The sequence below is a fragment of the Gopherus flavomarginatus genome, chromosome 5 (assembly GCF_025201925.1).
Source record: "Gopherus flavomarginatus isolate rGopFla2 chromosome 5, rGopFla2.mat.asm, whole genome shotgun sequence".
NCBI lineage: Eukaryota > Metazoa > Chordata > Testudines > Testudinidae > Gopherus > Gopherus flavomarginatus.
In genome coordinates, this window is record NC_066621.1 from 67,616,884 (window position 1) to 67,636,107 (window position 19,224).

General features: G+C 40.8%; 1 protein-coding gene across 10 annotated transcripts in view; it reads left to right on the forward strand.

Annotated features, from left to right (window-relative positions):
- The window catches only part of DCDC1 (doublecortin domain containing 1), a 414,877-nt gene that overhangs the window by 13,278 nt on the left and 382,375 nt on the right, over positions 1 to 19,224 (forward strand). For 8 of the 10 annotated variants that reach the window (XR_007774648.1, XR_007774649.1, XM_050954983.1 and 5 more), the window contains exon 2: positions 11,652 to 11,839. The exons of 1 other annotated variant lie outside the window; for it this stretch is intronic. Coding sequence is in view for 6 of the 9 variants with exons in the window: in XM_050954983.1 (XP_050810940.1) it covers positions 11,652 to 11,839 (188 nt within the window). In the remaining 3 variants the exon portion in view is untranslated. Of the gene's footprint in view, positions 1 to 11,651; positions 11,840 to 19,224 lie in introns of those variants that run through there. One more of the 10 variants, XM_050954991.1, reaches the window with a different exon arrangement.

Below are 19,224 nucleotides of genomic sequence, written 5' to 3' on the forward strand. Positions count from 1 at the left end.
AACTTTCATGAAAGAGAGGTTGCACTACAGTACTTATATTAGGTGAATTGAAAAATACTATTTCTTTTGGTTTTTTACAGTGCAAATACTTGTAATCCAAAATAAATGTAAAGTGATCACTGTACACATTGTATTCTGTGTTGTAATTGAAATCAATATATTTGAAAATGTAGAAAACATACAAAATATTTAAATAAATGGTATTCTAAAATTAATAGTTTGATTAATCACAATTAATTTTTTTAATCGCTTGGCAATCTTAATATGTATATTAGGCAGATGTTTTATTTGAACTCTGCATAAGTTGAATCTGGCACTTAGTATGAGTACTTCAAAGTGTTATTTTGAACTTGCATTATTTTAATCTTGTCTGCACTAAATTTAATCTATTGTTGTGTTGGGCAGTAGGGATTGTGTGCAGTAGTCTTACCTTCAGTAGATTGTTTCCCACCTCATAAAGAATTTATATTATTATAGGAAGAGATGGTAGTTAACCACTGTAGTTAAGGTTGCTTATCACTTTCCATTAAAAAATCTCTTTAACTGTTGGGGCTGAAATTTTCCATTTAGGGTATCTACCTTAGGGTATCTACCTTATAGGTTTTTTGAGGGATGGGGGGAGGGGCAGGGAATTTCCACTAAAATGGTTCCGCTGTTTCCAAGAATGAGATTAGGTAAAATATGTTACTTTGTCTATGTTGAAAAATCTTATAGTTATTTCATTGAGAAGCACTAGCACTTCCATGTTTTGGCGGGGGTGTTGCTCCAGTGTTAGAGATGTTCCTTTAGCAGCCCCCAAGAAAATATCCTCAAATTTTACCAAGTTATAAGCCTCTGAAAAAACACAGTTTGCACATACTCAGTAGAGGGTCATCAGAATTGGCAGCTAAATTCTCTGTAGACTCTATCTGCATTGGGTATGCTCCATCCCCACAGAGCTCTTACATGCAAACAGACTGTGCATGAAGAATCTCAACAGAGAGCCTGAGCATGCTCTATCCCATGATTACGGGGATGAGCAGGGCTTTCCCTACAGTTGCACTCAGGGCTTTGGAGCTGTGCTCTGGCTCCACTCCAGCTCCAGGCAAAAACCTGCAGCTCCGCTGCTCCGGAGCTGCTCCAGCTCCAGGCTCCGCTCCAAAGCCCTGGTTGCACCTCCCAGCTGCCAGGAGCCACTGTGGCATGGGATACCTCAGCTAAGATCAGGGAAATTGTCTTTCTTGTGCTCGCCATGCCTCCTGCTAGCACCCACGCAGCATGGAGGATATAGAGAATGTAGCCTGACTCAAATGTAAAGGGTTAAGAAGCAGATGGGGAACAAGGAATGAGGCAGGAGCAGAAGGGAGATAATATAGGAGCAGAGGGAAAAAGAACATCAGCTAGCGATAGAAGCATAATAGGGACAAAGGCAGTAGTGGGAGAGAGGGGGATAGAAGTAGAGATGAGACAAGGACATGAGCTGAGGAAGGGGAGGAAAGGAGCAGAGGAAGATAGAGTTGGGAGGAGGGGTATAGGAGCACAGTGTGGAACAAGGTAGGGTCTGGGAGAGATGATAGGAGCAGAAAGAGGTGGGACTGGAGGGTACAAACGGGGAATGGGCAAAAGCTAAAGGAAAGAGATAAGAATAAGGGAGCAAGGGCTGAGGACAAGAGCGGCTAGGGACAGGAGGATGAAGCAGGGCAGGAGTAGAATGGGGCGGGGGTTAGGAACAGGGTGGGGGTAGGGGCAGAAGGGTTTATAAACACTATACTATTCTACTCTTCAGAATCTGGAATTGAACCCTGGATTCCTGAGTCTCAGTGTTCCTCTGCCTGTCAACAAATAGCTGTGATACCCACTGGCAAAGTACCGATATATGTCTTATTCATCTGTAGTGATTGGGCCACATAGAGCATAACAGCCCACTATTGCCACTAGTTACTATGTTAGCTGAAAAAGTAGAGATCTGTGCACTGGACCTAAAGGTTCCAATCCTGATGCTCACCCACATGGGGGTCGGTGTAGTTCTACATAATTAAATTTCTGGGTTTTTTCAGTTTGCTATTTAAAATCTTAGAAAATTAATTACAAAAATCTATGTTAAAAGAACTTTAAGGTTGCAAAGTCAAGCACTCTAAAAGTAGAAAATTTTAGGTTACTTGTGCAAGATTTCTCTTACCTGTAGCTAATTGAGCATCTCTTATTTACACACAATGAAGTACAAAATGGTGTAAAAGGAGAGGGGGGATAATTTGAACTGAGAAAAGGACATAATAGCTCATTACATATAAAACGTGTATATGAAAAACTTGGAAACATGTTGAGGGGAAATTGTTTGGGTTTTATGCTCCTGTTGTTAACACAGCAACAACATTAAATAGTATTTAGGCTGTTTCTGAGATAGAGAACAGCTTTTCAAAGAAATATACCATATATATTTTTTTGGTTTTAAGATGTATTTTATAAACAGGTGTTACCATATTCATATATTCAACCTGAGCCTGAGGTTGCCAAAGAGCCACAATAATACATCAGCAGCACCCCATCAGCTCCTCCCCTCCTCCTCCGCTCCCAGCGCCTTCCACCCACCTGCAGCCTCGCCGATCAGCGCCTCCCACTCTCAACCCACACCTCTCAATCAGCAGTTTTGTGGTGTGCAGGAGGCTTGGGGGGGTGGGCGGGAGGGGGAAAGGGGATGAGCGAGGGCACAGTATGCTCAGAGGAGGGGGCAAGAAGGGGTGGAGTGGGAGCAGGGCTTGTGGCAGAGCCAGGGGTTGAGCAGTGAGCACATTGTAAAGCTGGCGCCTGAAGCTCCAGCCCCGGAGTTGGTGCCTATACAAGGAGACACGTATTAACTTCTGAAGAGCCGCATGTGGCTCTGGGGCCACAGGTTGGCCACCCTGGGTTAGGCAGTAGTACTGCTGAAAAGGATCTAGGGGATATAGTTAAGGCTACGATTTAGTCACAGTATTTTTAGTAAAAGTCTTGGACAGGTCATGGGCAATAAAAATTCACAGCCTGTGACCCGTCCATGACTTATACTATAAATAGCCCTGAATAAATCTTTGGGTGGTGGCTGCTGCGGGGGTCACCCTGGGAGGCCTACTGTGGGAGCCACTGCTGGTGGGCGTGTCCTGGGGAGCCGCTGCTGCAGAAAGGGGCCGACGGCCAGCAGCACTAGCTGTCAGGCTGCTAAAGCAGTGGTTGCTCCGGCTGCCACGGGGACCGCTGCCTGGAGCCGCCAAAGCAGCAGTTGCTCGGGGAACCTGCTCTAGCCGCGCCTGGGACTGCTTCTCAGGCAGTCCCCAGGACCAACTGCCCGGGACAGCCCAAGCAGCAGCCAGTAGCTGTCCACAGAGCTGCTCCAGCATCAGCTTGTGTGGCTGTCCCTGGGGCCATCTGAGCAGCTGCCCCCAGAGCTTGCTGCTTGCACAGCCCTGAGGTCATGCACACTGGCCGCTGCAGAATCCGTGACTTCTGTGACCTCTGTGACAGACACAAAGCTCTAGTTATAGTGGATCACAAATTCAATATGAGCCAACGATATGATGCAGTTGCAAAACAAGGCTAGTATCATTCAAGGGTGTATTAACAGGAGTTTCATATGTATGACACAAGTGATAATTGTTCCTGTCTACTCCACACGTGTGAGGCCTCAGCTGGAGTACTGTGTCCAGTTCTGGGTGCTACCGCTCAAGAAAGATGTGGACAAACTGAAGTGAGTCCAGAGGAGAGCAATAAAAATGGTAAAAAGCTTAGATAACCTGCCCTAGGAGGAAAGTGTTAAAACTAGGTGTGATTAATCTTGAGAAAAGAAGACTGAGGGGGAGCTGAAAACAGTCTTCAAATATGTTAGGTTCTTATAAAGAGGATGATGATCAATTGTTCTTCATGTTCCCCGAAGTAATCAGCTTAATCTGCAGCAAGGGAGATTTAGTTTACATAGGAAAAAATGTTCTAACTATAAGTATAGTTAAGTATTGGAATAGGTTTCCAGCGGAGGTTGTGGAATCTCTGCAATAGGTGGTTTTTGAGAACAGGTTAGACCTCTCAGGGATGCTCTAGATATACTTGGTCCTGCCTCAGCTCAGAGGGATGGACTAGATGACTTCTTGAGGTTCTTCCAGTCTCACATTCTGTGATTCTATTACTCTATAATTATTGGCCTACATTACTTCTGCTTCCATTGAAATCAATCGTTGAAGTCCTTCTGAGTCCAGCTGGTGCAACATTAGACCCTGTATAGACAGGTAATATAAATATTGCAGGATAGACATCAGTATAAGTGTGCTCAGTCCTGTGAACAGATGTTCTGTTGCATTCTGCACAGAATTTAAGCGACTACTATGAGGGATTTAAAATAATCAAACCTCATTCTCTGGAGAAAAAGGTAATCAAAAGGACTGCCTACAGAAATTATACAACCAGTAAAAACATTTCCATACAAAGTCTGGCACTTGGGCATGGTTGAAAAGGACATCAAGGTTCTTAACCTGGCTCTTGCCTTCAAAGGTTCCACATTAGTAAGTGTAGTGGAAAAGAATGCATGGTGACAAACCTATTCACCAGCAACTTTTCACTCTTCATTAGATTGAGAATGACATCTCAAACGTATATACCCAGCATTATAATCCAACTAGTCCTGCAGGGTTGCCACAGTAATAGGTCATATTCAATTTGTGACCTGACCCATTTTAAAATTACAAAAGAATGTAAAACAAACGATCTTATATTTTGATTTTTTTTCTAAGGGCCAACAATACATAGACCAACAATATGCACTTCTGGGACAGTATGGAAGAGACCCCATTGATCCCCTGAGTGCCAAGACTCCAGTTGTGCCTGGAACTTATGTGGATTGTGCAACGGGGGGGGAAACTCCTTTCTCTTAGCCACTCCTGTCCACATTCACATACTGCACACCCATGTAATGAACTGCTGTTAATCATGAGTAAGATGTATTAAAGTCAGCAGGGCCTGATGAAATTCATTCTACGGCACTTCAGGAACTAGCTAAAGGAATCTCTGAACTGTTAGCCATTACCTTCAAGAATCATGAAGGATGGGAAAGTTCTAGATGGGGTGACTAGATGGCAAGTGTGAAAAATCGGGATGGGGGGGAGGAGGGAGGTAATAGGAGCCTATATAAGGAAAAGACCCCAAAATAGGAGCTGTCCCTATAAAATCGGGACATCTGGTCACTCTAGTTTCAGAGGACTTGAGAAGGGCAAACATAGTACCTGTCTTTAAAAAGGGGCACAAAGGGGACTCAGGAGAATATAGACCTGTCAGCTGTGCTTCAGTACCTGGAAAGATACTGGAACCAATTATTAAACAATTAATATGTAAGCACCTAGAGAATAATAGGGTGATAAGAGCCAACATGGATTTGTTAAGAACAAATCATACCAAACTAACTCAATTTCTTTCTTTGACAGGGTTACTGACCTAGTAGATGGAGGGAAACCGTAGACATATCTTTTGACATAGTCCCACATTACATTTGAGCTCCCCTCCAGCCCTACATTTCTAATTCTATAAACATACCACCTTTTTTTCTTTTTCTTTTTTTTTCCTTTTTTTTTTGTAATGGCACAATAAAGAAAAGAATCCCTGTTACTAACTGTGTTTATCCTGATGTACCTAAAATGAATATTCAGTTTTTTGAAGATTCAAAATGTTATCTGAAGACCTATATTAGAAAAATAGGCATGTTTAATGTCATTTTGATTACTTGTTAATGCAAACTGCAATATAACGTTTAAAGACAACAGAGGAATGGGTATGTTGTCTATGATGCTTATAAACATGATAGATCGACAGTATTTCACAGTTTACATTAACAGCAGCTTCAGGAGAAATATAATCATCAAATGAATTATAGAAGTTTTGGTACTCAGATTATTCATTTTATTTTTAATTGGCTTTTTTTCAAGATAATTGGGTATATTCCCATGTGTTTGTGGGAAGGGGGCATTGGGCTAATTGGCTTTGATGCACTTATTTTCTTTGGAAGTATAGAATGAATTCTACCATACTTTTGTTTAACATTTGTTTTATGTTGTAGTTTCTTCTTCAAAAAAGTAGTATTTTCTGGTATAAAGAACAGTTAAATCTACTTAATTGCCTCTGACCATTACCATTAAATATGTCTGATATCTCTGCCTACTGTACTGCCCATCACTATCTGAAAACACATTCCTGAAGTCCTTAGTTCTAGCTCAGGCAAAACTCCCATTGTATTCTATTCCAGTTTTGTTTGAGCTAGGACAGAATAAAAATTGCAAGACTAATCACATAGCAGAGCTGTTTTCAAAAGGACAGTCCTCTAAGGAACATTCAGTGGTTGAAATGCATGTTTGAGAGACATGTTATTTTGTTTCATTTTTAATTACAGAAGATAACTATGGTAAAATGAAAAAATGTAGAAAATAAATAAATTAGTAATTGCAATTTGTATTTCTTGCCTTTTTATTATAGACTACAAGAGTAAACAATTTTAACATAAAACCGTATTTCAGATACCCAGTTTGTATACACTTCTGTGGATTATAGAATGTATTGGCTCTTCCTTATTATTGTTGTTTATTATGTGGATTACAGTAGTGCCTCCAGGTTGAGTCCCCATTGTGCTGGACTCTGTACAGACATATACTGCAGACAGTCCTTTCTCCAAAGAACTAACATTCTATTTGTGAAAAGATGTAAAGGAAAGTAGTAATGAAAAGAAGAAACAAACAAAAGCAGAGAGGGGTTGAGCGGGAAGGAAGGAGAGGAGGGAGGAGGACAGGGTAACAGCAATTCAAGGTGATTTTTTAATAGACTAGCCTTGTACACAATTTGTAGGTATAGAGATTTTGTTGTAGCTGTTTGTGAATGGAGACAAATGAGCAGATCAGTAGCAATAATCTTAGCACATCACCTGCCTAGCCATTATAATTTGGGAGTATTCTGTAGAAGTGAATCTAGGAGGGATTTGAAGAATAGAGTAGCAGCTTTATCAATCTTTTGAGGAGGATGACCCATTCATACAGGACAGCATGGAAGAAAGCATGAAGGTTCTATAGGTGAAAAGTATCTTCAATGCTGGCATTGATGAGGAAATCCAGGGAGAAGATGACAACACTGTGAGATAATAGAGTCAGTAAGTAGGGCAGAGCTAAACTGTGAAAGGCCCTGAAGATAAAGACAAGAATTTGAGGTAGCAGAGAAAGGAAGCAAATGGATTGATTCAAAGGGGGAAAAGATGTTATCAAAATGATGGGTAAATAAAATTATCTTAGCAGCTGCCTTTTAAATGAACTTGAGGAGGGTAAAGGTCACACCAGTCGAGCCCTGCAAACCCATGGATATCCACCATTTTTGCGGATTATGGATCAGATGTGGTTACAAATTTTGTATCTGTGCATGAGTCTGCAGCACACACAAACAGAGTGGCTGTCACCCAGCCCTCAGGCTTCAACCCAGCTCTCTGAATCACGTAGCAGTTGGCTGTGATATGTGGCAATAGCCCACTGGACATTCTGGGAGTTGCAGTCCCCAGCTTACTCGGCTGGAGGAGGTAAACTACAACTCCCAGAAGAGTAGACATACCCATAAGGGTAGACACACACTGTGCTCCTGTGTAGTGAGACAAGCACCATTTTGAAAGAGGTGTTGTACTTTAAACTAGCAGGTGGCAATGGCGGGCACCATGAGAATAGTTGTCACTGCTGTCTGTCTCAGCTGGGTCACTACGACTGCATGAGGGTGTCCGAGCCCTCCATTGGGAGGGTGGTACTGCATATGAGGGTCCAAGATTGTAGCTTCCCTGCCCAGAGCAGGGAAGGCAGTATGGCAGGTGTGGAACAGGTGGCAGGGCAGGAGGTCTCTAAGGGGTGGCTGGGGGTCAGGGGCTTGGTACAGCCCTGCAATATCCACAGACAGTTTTTTCAGATTGTGGATAGGATGCAGATACAAATTTTGTATCTGTGAAGGACTCTACACACTAGTCAAGGCCAGAATGTAGGTAGAAGGTTGCAGTAATCAAGGTGTCACATGATGAAGTGTAGTGCACTGTTATAACTATTACTATAGAGAAATACAGTATCATACAAATTATATGCATTTTATGGTATAACTAACATTTATTAAATACACTACACATTCAGTAGATCTACGTAGCAAAATGTCAGATATTCTGCATTAATACTGGAGAAGTTTGTTTTTAAAGTAGGAGTTGTGAGAGCAATAGGTTGAACTATGAAATCTTTCACCTCTTTTTAGATGTCAGTATATCAGGGCCTCACACTGTGCAAGTCCCACAATAGGACTGGACCCTTCAGAAGTTTTTCTACAAAGAGGTGACAAAGACAAGAACTGATTGAAATTCAGTTTTTATGCAAGCAGCAAAGAATCCTTTGGCACCTTATAGACTCCAATACGTCTGTTAGTCTATAAGGTGCCACAGGATTCTTTGCTGCTTTTACAGATCCAGACTAACACGGCTACCCCTCTGAGTTTTTATACAGGAGATAGCAGGAAATAAAACTTGACTTTGACAGTGTCTGTCAGATCTTCTTTGCCCTGTGCTGGACATACTGGCACCAGGACACCACTGTGCGCAGGCCAGGCTACCAACAGGACTCATCTCAGGGTATGTCTACACTCTGTTGTAAGCCCAGGTTCGAACTGAGGGTCAAGCCTAACCCCCTTCCATCTTCACAAAAATTGTGCTAACCCAGGGCTTGGACCCACGGTCCCAGGACCCCACGAGGGTGGAAAGTCCAAGCCTGAGTCAAGCCAGGACCCAAAGTTCAAGCCCTATTGCTTTGCAGTGTAGATGCAGCCCTACTGGACTCATGCTCTGGGAGTCTGCCAAAAGTATTCCACAATCCCACTGGCTGACTTTCTTTGTCCTCTGGACAGTCAGTTTTGGTGGGCAGTCAGATTTTCCTGCATCACAAACAAAGGGCTAGAGTGGCCACACTTTGAGAGGGTGCTAGGAAGTCTGGGTTATGGGTGGTTGGACTCAGGCCAACATAATGCACTGTAGACGCTGGAGCACCACGTTGGGACCCAGGGCTCAACAGTTCCTAACCTGGAGTTACAAATGAGTGTAGACCATCAAGTCCTAGATTAACAAACCCATGGTCTGCTAACTCAAGTTCTGCTAACCCTGAGTTTACATGGCATTGTAGACATACCTCCAGAGGCCTAAAAGGGCTAGAAAGAGTGTCAAGGGCAGACCTGCTCGAACCACCTGCTGGCCTGCTCCCTGACTAACTCCCTGAAGCCGCCTCACCTGCCACATTGAGGAAAAGAGTAACAACTTGTATCACAGTCGGTTCAAGGATATTTCTAAGAATAAAGAAACAAAGAATAAAGACTTCTTGTTCCATTTTCTAAGGACCAGATTCTGCCACCATTGGCATTTTGAGTCGTGCCTTTCTATACAGATACTCCCATTAATTCCATTGGGACTATTTAAGGAGTAAGACACTACTCAGCATGATATAGGGTGGCAGAATATGGCCCTGAGTGATTATAAACTATACCTTAAAGGGCCTGATTTCAAAAATCCTTCTCAGGTGGTGATTTTTTTTTATTTAGCCTGTGTTTGTAGGGGTTCACACTGCAAACAAAGAAAACATTTGCAAATGCTGAAATTATTTCTATCCGCTGGGTGGTTAGTTTTTATACAGCTATAGTGCTAAATCTGTCTTGCTTTAAAAAATGTCAGTAGCCTCATTTGTAAAAGGGATTTTATAAATTCTTGGATTAATTAAGTTTGCTTTAGCTTTCCCGTTAGGTACTGGTATTATTATTGTTATTATTGTTGTTTATTATTTTTTGGTAAGTGACCAAAACCATTATAAGAACATGAGAAGCAGATCGTTTTGAATTCTGAACTACAGGTGTTGCACCTTACCTTCAGTTCCCCATTTTAATAGAAGTGGCTACAAGAAAATTAAAGTTTTGCACACAGTAGGTTTATCACAGTTCAGGATGAGCTGTACCCTCTCTCAGTCTCTGGGTGGGCACCCTTTCCAAGTGACAGGGCTATGTCTGAACTTCGGTCAGAGGCGAATCCCGCAATTCAATCCACTCTTTGACTGAGTCTCCAGGTCTTTGAACTCCTATTTACCAAGTGTTTCCCAGGAGATCTAGTTGGGTTTTGATTCCTGTTATAGACTTCTCTTTGGGAGCCTATGATCAGTATGAAAATACAGTGACTCAAAACAGCCTCTTTGAAACAAAATATTATTTACTTATCCTCAGGCATGTACCAAACACAGAGGAAAAGGATTAAAACAACAAAAGGTCCATACACGTTATCTTACTTAAACCTTAGTCTTTCCTTGTAAGCTTAAATAGGTCCCTTGTGTCCCAGGTACTTCCAGTATTGGAGCTGGGTGAGGCAGACTTCATACCTGCAGTCTCTGCCTCAGTCTGACCCTCAGTCAGTGTCTCCCCACTCTGAAATCAGCTTTTTTATCCATCTCAAAGTTACTTTGTCTATTGTGGGACTCCTGATCCTAATCAATCCAGTTTAAGCATCTTACTAAGGAGGCTAGAGGTAGAATTCCAGCAGTGGATTTGTGCATTAAACACTGGCAGTTGAGTTAGAGTCATTATCTCCCTTCCTGGAGATCTATAAAACCATCCAGGATTGAGTTAACTCTTTGCTTCTGTGTAAGAGACAGCATGATACTGCTCATGTAGACAGAGACACACAATATTTATTTTTTTTTAAAAATATTGATATCTCCCACATTCTTCCGAAGACTAAAATAGGTAGAAATCTACATACAGCAGATGAGGATCTACTCCACAGTTTCTGCATTCTGGAAATAAATAATATTTATTTGAAACATATACAAAAAGTTCCAAACCTGCAAAGACGTATATATGTGAGTAGTCTCACTGGTGCCAATGGGGCTACATACATGTTTTAAATTAAGCATGAGAGTAATTATTTGTGGGACTGGGGCCTTAATCTGTAAATGCCTGATTCTAAGAGTTGCCGAGCATCTACTGCTCCCATTGATTTAACAGGAGTTGTGAGTGCTCAGCACTTCTTGGGATCAAGACATAAACTTTTGACTCTGATATTTTGCATGGTTGAGCATGAGCAATTCATTACCATACTCTAATTGGTTCTCCTTCTGTTAGCTTTATGTATATATAAAAGCAAGAATCTTTTAACACTTTAATCTTATACTTTGGAAAGTCTTGCATATAGCTTCCACAATAACATTTCGTAATAAATGAAATAATATTCCTTCCAAATTAATTTCAACAATAAACTGTTAGTAAGTTACAAAACCTCAAAAACAAGCCTTTAGGATTTCTGGATAATTCCACCAGTCTAGCTCCATAGAGAAGACTTTTTTATCCCTCCACCTCTCTCTCTCTTTAAGCCTCCAAATTGCTATTGCTCCTCACCATCTCCAAATTCTGTTCCCTAAGAATGTAAATACATACAAAATACAATCTGCCTTCATCCAAACTGAACATTACTATGTTCAGAAACCCACTATGTTTCATACTGGCTTCAGTTAGATTACTCATGTGAAAAGACACTACTGGACTGGGTTCATGCTAATTAATCAAAGCGTTTCAGTTGTAACTATTAATGGAAAAAAACCTCTGTATTAATTTTAATTACTGCCATTGACATTTCTAAACAGGAAATGGCAAATGACAAAAGGCCAGTAAGTGCTCATGTACCTTGCAGTCCAACTTTTGAGGCATCGCAAAGAAATAATGAATTCTTAACTTCATCATCGTCTTCATGTCATAACAGTGTACAAACTATGGTAGTGAAGCAGTATGTGAATAAAGTCATCACATCTTCCCACTTACAACATTTGCCGAGGTAAGATTTTTAATTTGCTATTTTGTGATATGCTGCAAAGAATATAATTGAGAAAAATAACTTTATTAGCAACAATTTAAAGCTGAAAATAGAGGTAATTTTTAAAGATAATTTCATGGTTGCACAGTAACATTTACTGTTAGTTTCCTTTAATCAATCTGAAAAGTGCCTCAGAACACTGCAGATACAGAGAAATGTTTTAGCCATAGATCACGCTGAGCTATCTAAATTTTAGTTTATCTAAATTTTTAATCATCTCAAAATTAGTGATCTTTGTGGCTTTGAAGCCTTAAAAACAAAGGCCTCCTCTTCTTCAGATTTTCAGATTTTTTCACTTGGTTAGATATTAGTCCTTCCCCTGGAATTCCCCAACCAAGCGGGGAACAGGCATGCCAAACTGGGCCCTAGTAGTCAATTTAAGTCATTATAGCAATAAAAATAATGTAAATATACAAACATGATTAAAAGATACAAGATGTTGCACATATATATTTAAGGGGCAAATCCTTATATGTCATACAAGTCATGCAAGGTCATAAGATGGCATAAGGCATCACCCTTACTTCCCTATGTGGGCAACCCATCCTGTGGGTAGCTGCAGGGGGATGGGGCCACTATATCCTTGGTTCTGCCTCCCCCATCATGCAGAAAGTCAGGTTTAGATCTGGTGCAGTTTATTTTTTCCTTTAATAAAAGGGAAAATTGAGAGATTGGAGCTTTTGGAATCACAATCAGCTTTGTGGCCCACTCCTGATACCCTCTCCCTCATGCAGAATGGAGCCCTTCTCCTACACACTTTAGGAAATCTAAGAAAGCTCTCTTCTACAAGCTTTAGGAGCTCTGCAACTTACCTGACAAGATGCATAGTGAATGAAGCAAGTGTTCATTAACTAATGTGTTTGTGCATTTAATGTAAGTATGTATTTTTGTTTCTTGGAAGATTATTTAACTGTAAGAAAGTTTATCCTTGGCTCACTAACAAAGAAAGTTTTATGCTTCTTTCTAAGCTCTTACTGTTTCGCAGAGAACAGTTTGGAGGCAATATGCTGTATTTTAACAAGATGTAAACAAAACTTGATCATTTTAACACTGTACAACTTGGCATGGGGGGGGACTAATCCTAGAACAGAAGTAAGCATCTTTTATTAAAACAAACACATATTGATTATCTGATAGTAGAGCTATTGATTAATCGCAGTTAACTCATACAATTAACTCAAACAAATGAATCACGATTAAAAAAAAATTACTGCGATTAATCGCAGTTTTAATCGCACTGTTAAACAATAGAATACCAATTGAAATTTATTTAATATTTTGGATGTTTTTCTACATTTTCTTATGTATTGTATTCTGTGTTGTAAATGAAATCAGTGTGTATTATTTTTTATTTCAAATATTTGCACTGTAACAATGGTAAACAAAAGAAATAGTATTTTTCAATTCACCTCATACAAGTACCATAGTGCAATCTCTTTGTCATGAAAGTGCAAATGTAGATTTATTTTTGTAACATAACTGCACTCAAAAACAAAACAATATCAAACTTCAGAGCATACAAGTCCACACAATCCTAATTCTCGTTCAGCCAATCGCTCAGACAAACACCTTTGTTTACATTTGCTGAAAATAATGCTGCCCACTTCTTGTTTACAATGTCACCTGAAAGTGAGAACAGGTATTTGCATAGCACTTTTGTAGCCGGCATTGCAAGGTATTTATGTGCCAGATATGCTAAACATTTGTATGCCCCTTCATGCATCGGCCACGATTCCAGAGGACACGCTTCCATGCTGATGATGCTCATTAAAAAAATAATGCATTAATTAAAGTTGTGACTGAACTCCTTAGGGGACAATGGTATGTCCCCTGCTGTTTTACCCGCATTCTTCCATATATTTCATGTTATACCAGTCTTGGATGATGACCCACCACATGTTGTTCATTTTAAGAACACTTTCACTGCAGATTTGACAAAATGCAAAGGAGGTACCAATGTGAGATTTCTAAAGATAGCTACAGCAGTGAACCCAAGGTTTAAGAATCTGAAGTGTCTTCCAGAATCTGAGAGGGATGAGCTGTGGAGCATGCTTTCAGAAGTCTTAAATGAGCAACGCTCTGATGCAGATACTACAGAACCCAAACCATCAAAAAAGAAAATCAACCTTCTGCTGGTGGCATCTGACTCAGATGATGAAAATGAACAGACTGCTTTGTATTGTTCTTGAGCAGAACCCATCATCAGGATGGACGCATGTCCCCTGGAATGGTGGTTGAAGCGTGAAGGGACATATGAATCTTGAGCGCATCTGTCTCGTAAATATCTTGCTTCGCCAACTACAACAGTGCCATGAGAAACAAGAAGCAGCAGGGCCGGTGCAACCCATTAGGCGACCTAAGCGGTCCTAAGGGTACTAGCATTTGGGGGGCGGCATTTCGGGTCCTTCGGTGGTGACCACGGCGGCCAGATCTTCGGCCGCCCCCATCGTCATCAGCATTTAAGCGGAGGGACTTAGGGCAGGGGGGCGCGGGGAGGGCCGCCTGCAGCAAGTAAGGGGGAGGGGCGCGGCATGCAGGGGAACCGCTCCCTACCCCAGCTCACCTCTGCTCTGCCTCTTCCCCTGAGCACGCTGCCCCCCTCTGCTTCTCTCCATTCCAGGCTTGCAGTGCCAAACAGCTGATTGGCGCCGCAAGCCTGGGAGGCGGGAGAAGTGGAGCGGCGACGGAGTGCTTGGGGAGGAGGTGGAGCAGAGGTGAGCTGGGGTGAGGAACTGCCACATGGCTCCCTGGGCCGGGGGGAGCTGCCGCGGGGGGGCCACCTTAGAGCGGAGGAGGGAACTGCCGTGGGGGTGGGCGCCTCAGGGTGGAGGGGGGGAGCTGCTGTGGGGGGGGCCTCAGGGCGGAGGTGGGTGGGGAGCTGCCCCGGGGGGGGCACGTTAGGGCGGAGGGCTTCCACAAGGCTTGAGAGGGGCACAAGGTGGAAGTTTCGCCTAGGGCGCGAAACATCCTTGCACCCGCCCTGAGAAGCAGGCAACATTATCTCTGATAAATGTAAACAAACTAAGCGATTGGTTGAACAAGAAGTAGTACTGAGTGGACTTGCAGGCCCTAAAATTTTACATTTTTTTAATTCAGTTTTTTTTGTACATAATTCTACATTTGTAAGCTCAACTTCCATGATAAAGAGATTGCATTACAGTACTTGTATTGGGTAAATTGAAAAATACTATTTCTTTTGTTTTTTACAGTGCAAATATTTGTAATAAAAAATAAATATAAAATGAGCACTGTACACTTTGTATTCTGGGTTGTAATTGAAATCAATATATTTGAAAACATAGAAAACATCCAAAAATGTTTATACAAATGGTATTCTGTTATTGTTTAACAGTGCGATTAATTGCAATTAATTTTTTTAATCACGCAATCAATCGTGATTCATTTTTCTAATCGATTGGACAGCCCTAGTTTATACATTTGTCACAATATTGTCTCAGTGCTTCAGGAGAGTAACTGGTGATACGATACTCTAAAGTAACTTAGCCCAGTTAGTGGTTCCTACATTGTTTCCTGTTGTTTCATTCCCAAAGAGTTTATAATCTAACTAAATAAAAAACTAAGTATTGAGGAAATGGTTGTAACATAACCAATAACCGTAGTTTAACTTTTAAATAAAATTTGTGTTTACATTATATTGTAAGCAAAATAAACTTCCCCTCTATTTGCTTATTTTAAACCCCTCCCCCTTATTCTCTCCTACTTGTTTCTATAAGATGCCCTCCATTGTGGAGCCCATTCCTCACAATGTACCCCATGCCAATAGTACTTCTTTCTTTCTTATCACCACGTCTCTAGTGTGGCTAAAATATGGCTTAATATATATTCATAACCAACACTGAAAACTTAAACTTGGACCAGGTGGCCTACATGCAGCAGCTCTTGCAGATAAGCTAAAAAGAGAGCCTCCTCTACCTGGCTGATTTAGTAACAGCTGTGCTGATCCTTTTTTGTTAGAGATGGTTCTTATTGCATTCCTTCCTCTGTCTCAGATATGGGGAGTCTTTTGTTTGGACTGTGAGAGGAAAAAAAATCCTGGGGCTCCTTTAAGGATTCCCCCCTCCCGACTGTGTGGGGACCTCTGCTTCCTTGTGGGCTTAGGGATGAGTTAATGGTGACCAGGAGGAAGTCCGAGTTTATTGGTCAAACTGAAGGGTGCAGTGGTAACCCAGGCTCCTGTGCAGCCTTGGGAAGTATTTATAAGCCCTTTCCCCTGTTTAACATACCAATCTGCAACTGAGAGAAATAGCCCACATCATCCCCACACTCTTGGGATTACAATAAAACTGGATTTCTGGGTCCTGCTCTGAGCATCATGGGAATCACCTTTTGGGCCCCCAGAAGGTATGCTGGGAAGGAATTTTTCCTTCATTGCTAGGTTGGTCTGGGTGATGTGAATTTTTTTCATCTTCCCCTCAGGAACCCACAGACCTGGGATAAGTCTTGACTTCTCTGAAGTCAATAACAAAACTCCCACTGATTTCAACAGAGCCATGATTTTATTCCCAGGTGGTAAGTGAGATAGTAAAATGTTCATCTTTTTGTACCTTGGCAGGCATCCAGTGCAGATGCTTATTTAAAGGGATCCTGGTTCCCTGATAAACAGGAGCTGGAAGGGCATTGTGTAAAGAATCTGGGGCATAAGTTGTGGCTCCTAATGTCTGGTATAGTGAGAGGCCACCACTTTTCCTCCATGCTCTCAACTCTTGTATGAGGGAAGAATGGTGCGGTCCCAGCAATGGTGCTGGGAGCAGGTTAAAGGTTTGGAGGAGTGAGGACTTGAGGCAGTCTTCTCCAAGTGGTACAGATTCTAGAAGAAAGTTGATCTGCATTGGATGAGTTATTGCCAGATAATTTCCCAGATGTGATAAATTAATAAAATTGGAGCATCATTAAATCATGTTCCTGGTGTCTTGTCTTTCTTCTTGTGATGCCTGAGACAAATATACATGTGCAAGATATTGAATTTAAAAAAAATAACTACCAAATGGGGATGAAACTGTGGCTCCAGTGAAGTCAATGGCAAAACCCCCACTGACTTAAGTAGGGCCTGGATTTTACCATATGTGTATAATTTGTGTCGTAACTTTCTTGTTAAGTAAAATTGGACATAGTGTTATCACAACAGTATTATGATGATGTCAGTGCAAGCCTCTTGCAGAAAAGATATCATACCAATATATAATGAAACAATGAGAGTACAATCAATGGAGAGTACATTACAGTATCAACTCAAAATGATAAAGATATAAATCTACTAGAGTGGCATGGTCTGTCAATACAAGGTTATACTAATGCAGTTATTTGCAGTAGACAATTAGGTGGCAAAACAAAATAATATCAGTGCAAGTCTATATAAACATGTATATGATACCTGGAGGAAGATAGGGTAGCAATGTGAACTTCCGTTATAGCTAAGTCTCAGTTAATGTTTTATGAGGATAAATATTTAGAGATATAAACTAGCTTGGCATCTAGATTGTACTAGTTACAGTTAGTCCAACTAGAAGTTTAACTACTATTAAAATAGTAATAAGATAAAGTTTAGCTGAAAATACAATTAATATTAAAATAAATAGCTATATATCTTGAGCAAGGTTTTAAGTACTTCAAAAATATAAAGCAAGAAAAATATATGCTTGTCAAATATACAGTATAAATAAATAATTTAGGTGAAAATGGATTACTAGATATAACAAAGAGACGACCAAATAATGAAGGGCTAAAGGGTGGTTGTTACATTTGATGTACTTCATTGTATATTGTAAGTAATTGCTATCCATAAAAATTCTATGGCTTCTGTATGAGAAAAAGAAGACAATTTGACAGGCAACACTGGTACTAAGCGACAGCAAGTACAAATCCTTGGCAACTGTCATTATCCTGCTGTTGAATTCACATCCAAAACTGTGTGATAACTTCAACCTGCATACTTGTTATTGAACCAGGGTCTGTCAAAGTAGCCACATTTTTCACTTATGAATAGGATTGTTAGCCTCATGTAGATTTATGTCTTAGAAAACTCAAAACTGGGTAGAATGCTTTCTTTTATTTAAAAAATACTATTGTTTTGTGCTTAAATAATAAAAATAGGTTGATATGTATCCTGGTTAAATTTACATGGATAGTTTGAAAATCTCTTTGAAAAATTTATAGTAAAATAAAACTTCTATGTTGTATCTAAATTAATTTAAAGTGTATGAATTAGAGCTTAGAATAATTTGCTTTTATAATAACTACAAACATCTCTCTAAAAACTTCCTCAATATAATCATACAAAGAAGCAATTCTAGAACTGCTAGTAAATATGCAATAAAGATTTTAGACCTTAGTACACATAGGATTTGGGATTCTTTTGTTTCTTTCATTTAAGCATCTTGAGTCTGTCCTATTGCTTTAATTCTTGGCCACCTTTTTTCTCAATATTAAACCCAATAGTAGTAGCCCTACACAAGCATGTTTCCTTGTGCCACAAACATGGGATTACAACCTTTTGGCTTGATATTTACATTGATCTGAACAGGAATTTTGCCTTTATAAGGAGTGAAAAATCGTACATTTTACCATGGCACTTAATGTCATTTCACAAATCACATGACAAAGTCTCTAAAAAAATATCAGAGGGGTAGCCATGTTAGTCTGGATCTGTAAAATGCGACAAAGAGTCCTGTGGCACCTTATAGACTAACAGAAGTATTGGAGCTTTCGTGAGTGAGTACCCACTTCGGGTGCCACAGGACTCTTTGTCGCTTTCTAAAAAAATAGTGTAGTTTTTCCAAGAGTTAACATTATGTGGTCAGACATACTTCAGCGCAGGGTCTGGTGGGGAGCCATGATCCCCCACAGGGTAGACAAGACCAGGAGGTATGTGAATAGGGAGGTGGCCAAATTTCTTGGGACCATAGGAAGGACAGTAATTTCACGTCCTGGCACAGTATATGGGGCAGCAGAGTTGTTTCGGGAAGATGGGGTTCACTTGTCTGTCTTAGGTGCCATCATTTTTTTAACTGATATAAAAGATAGCATTAGATGTCTGGGAACCCGACTGGGTGTGGGGAGGAGGCAGCCAAGCTAATTGATAGCACCTCCTTGTGGCAGATGTCCACTGCAGGTACTCCATAGGGAAGGTATACAGTGACCAGATAAATGGCTTGGAAAAGGACTTAAAAAGAGGTTTCAGAGTAGCAGCCATGTTAGTCTGTGTCCGCAAAAAGAACAGGAGTATATGTGGCACCTTAGAGACTAACAAAGTCTCTAAGGTGCCACAAGTATTCCTGTTCTTTTTAAAAAGAGGTGTTTGTTAAAGGAGTGAACGGGGAGCGGTTGGG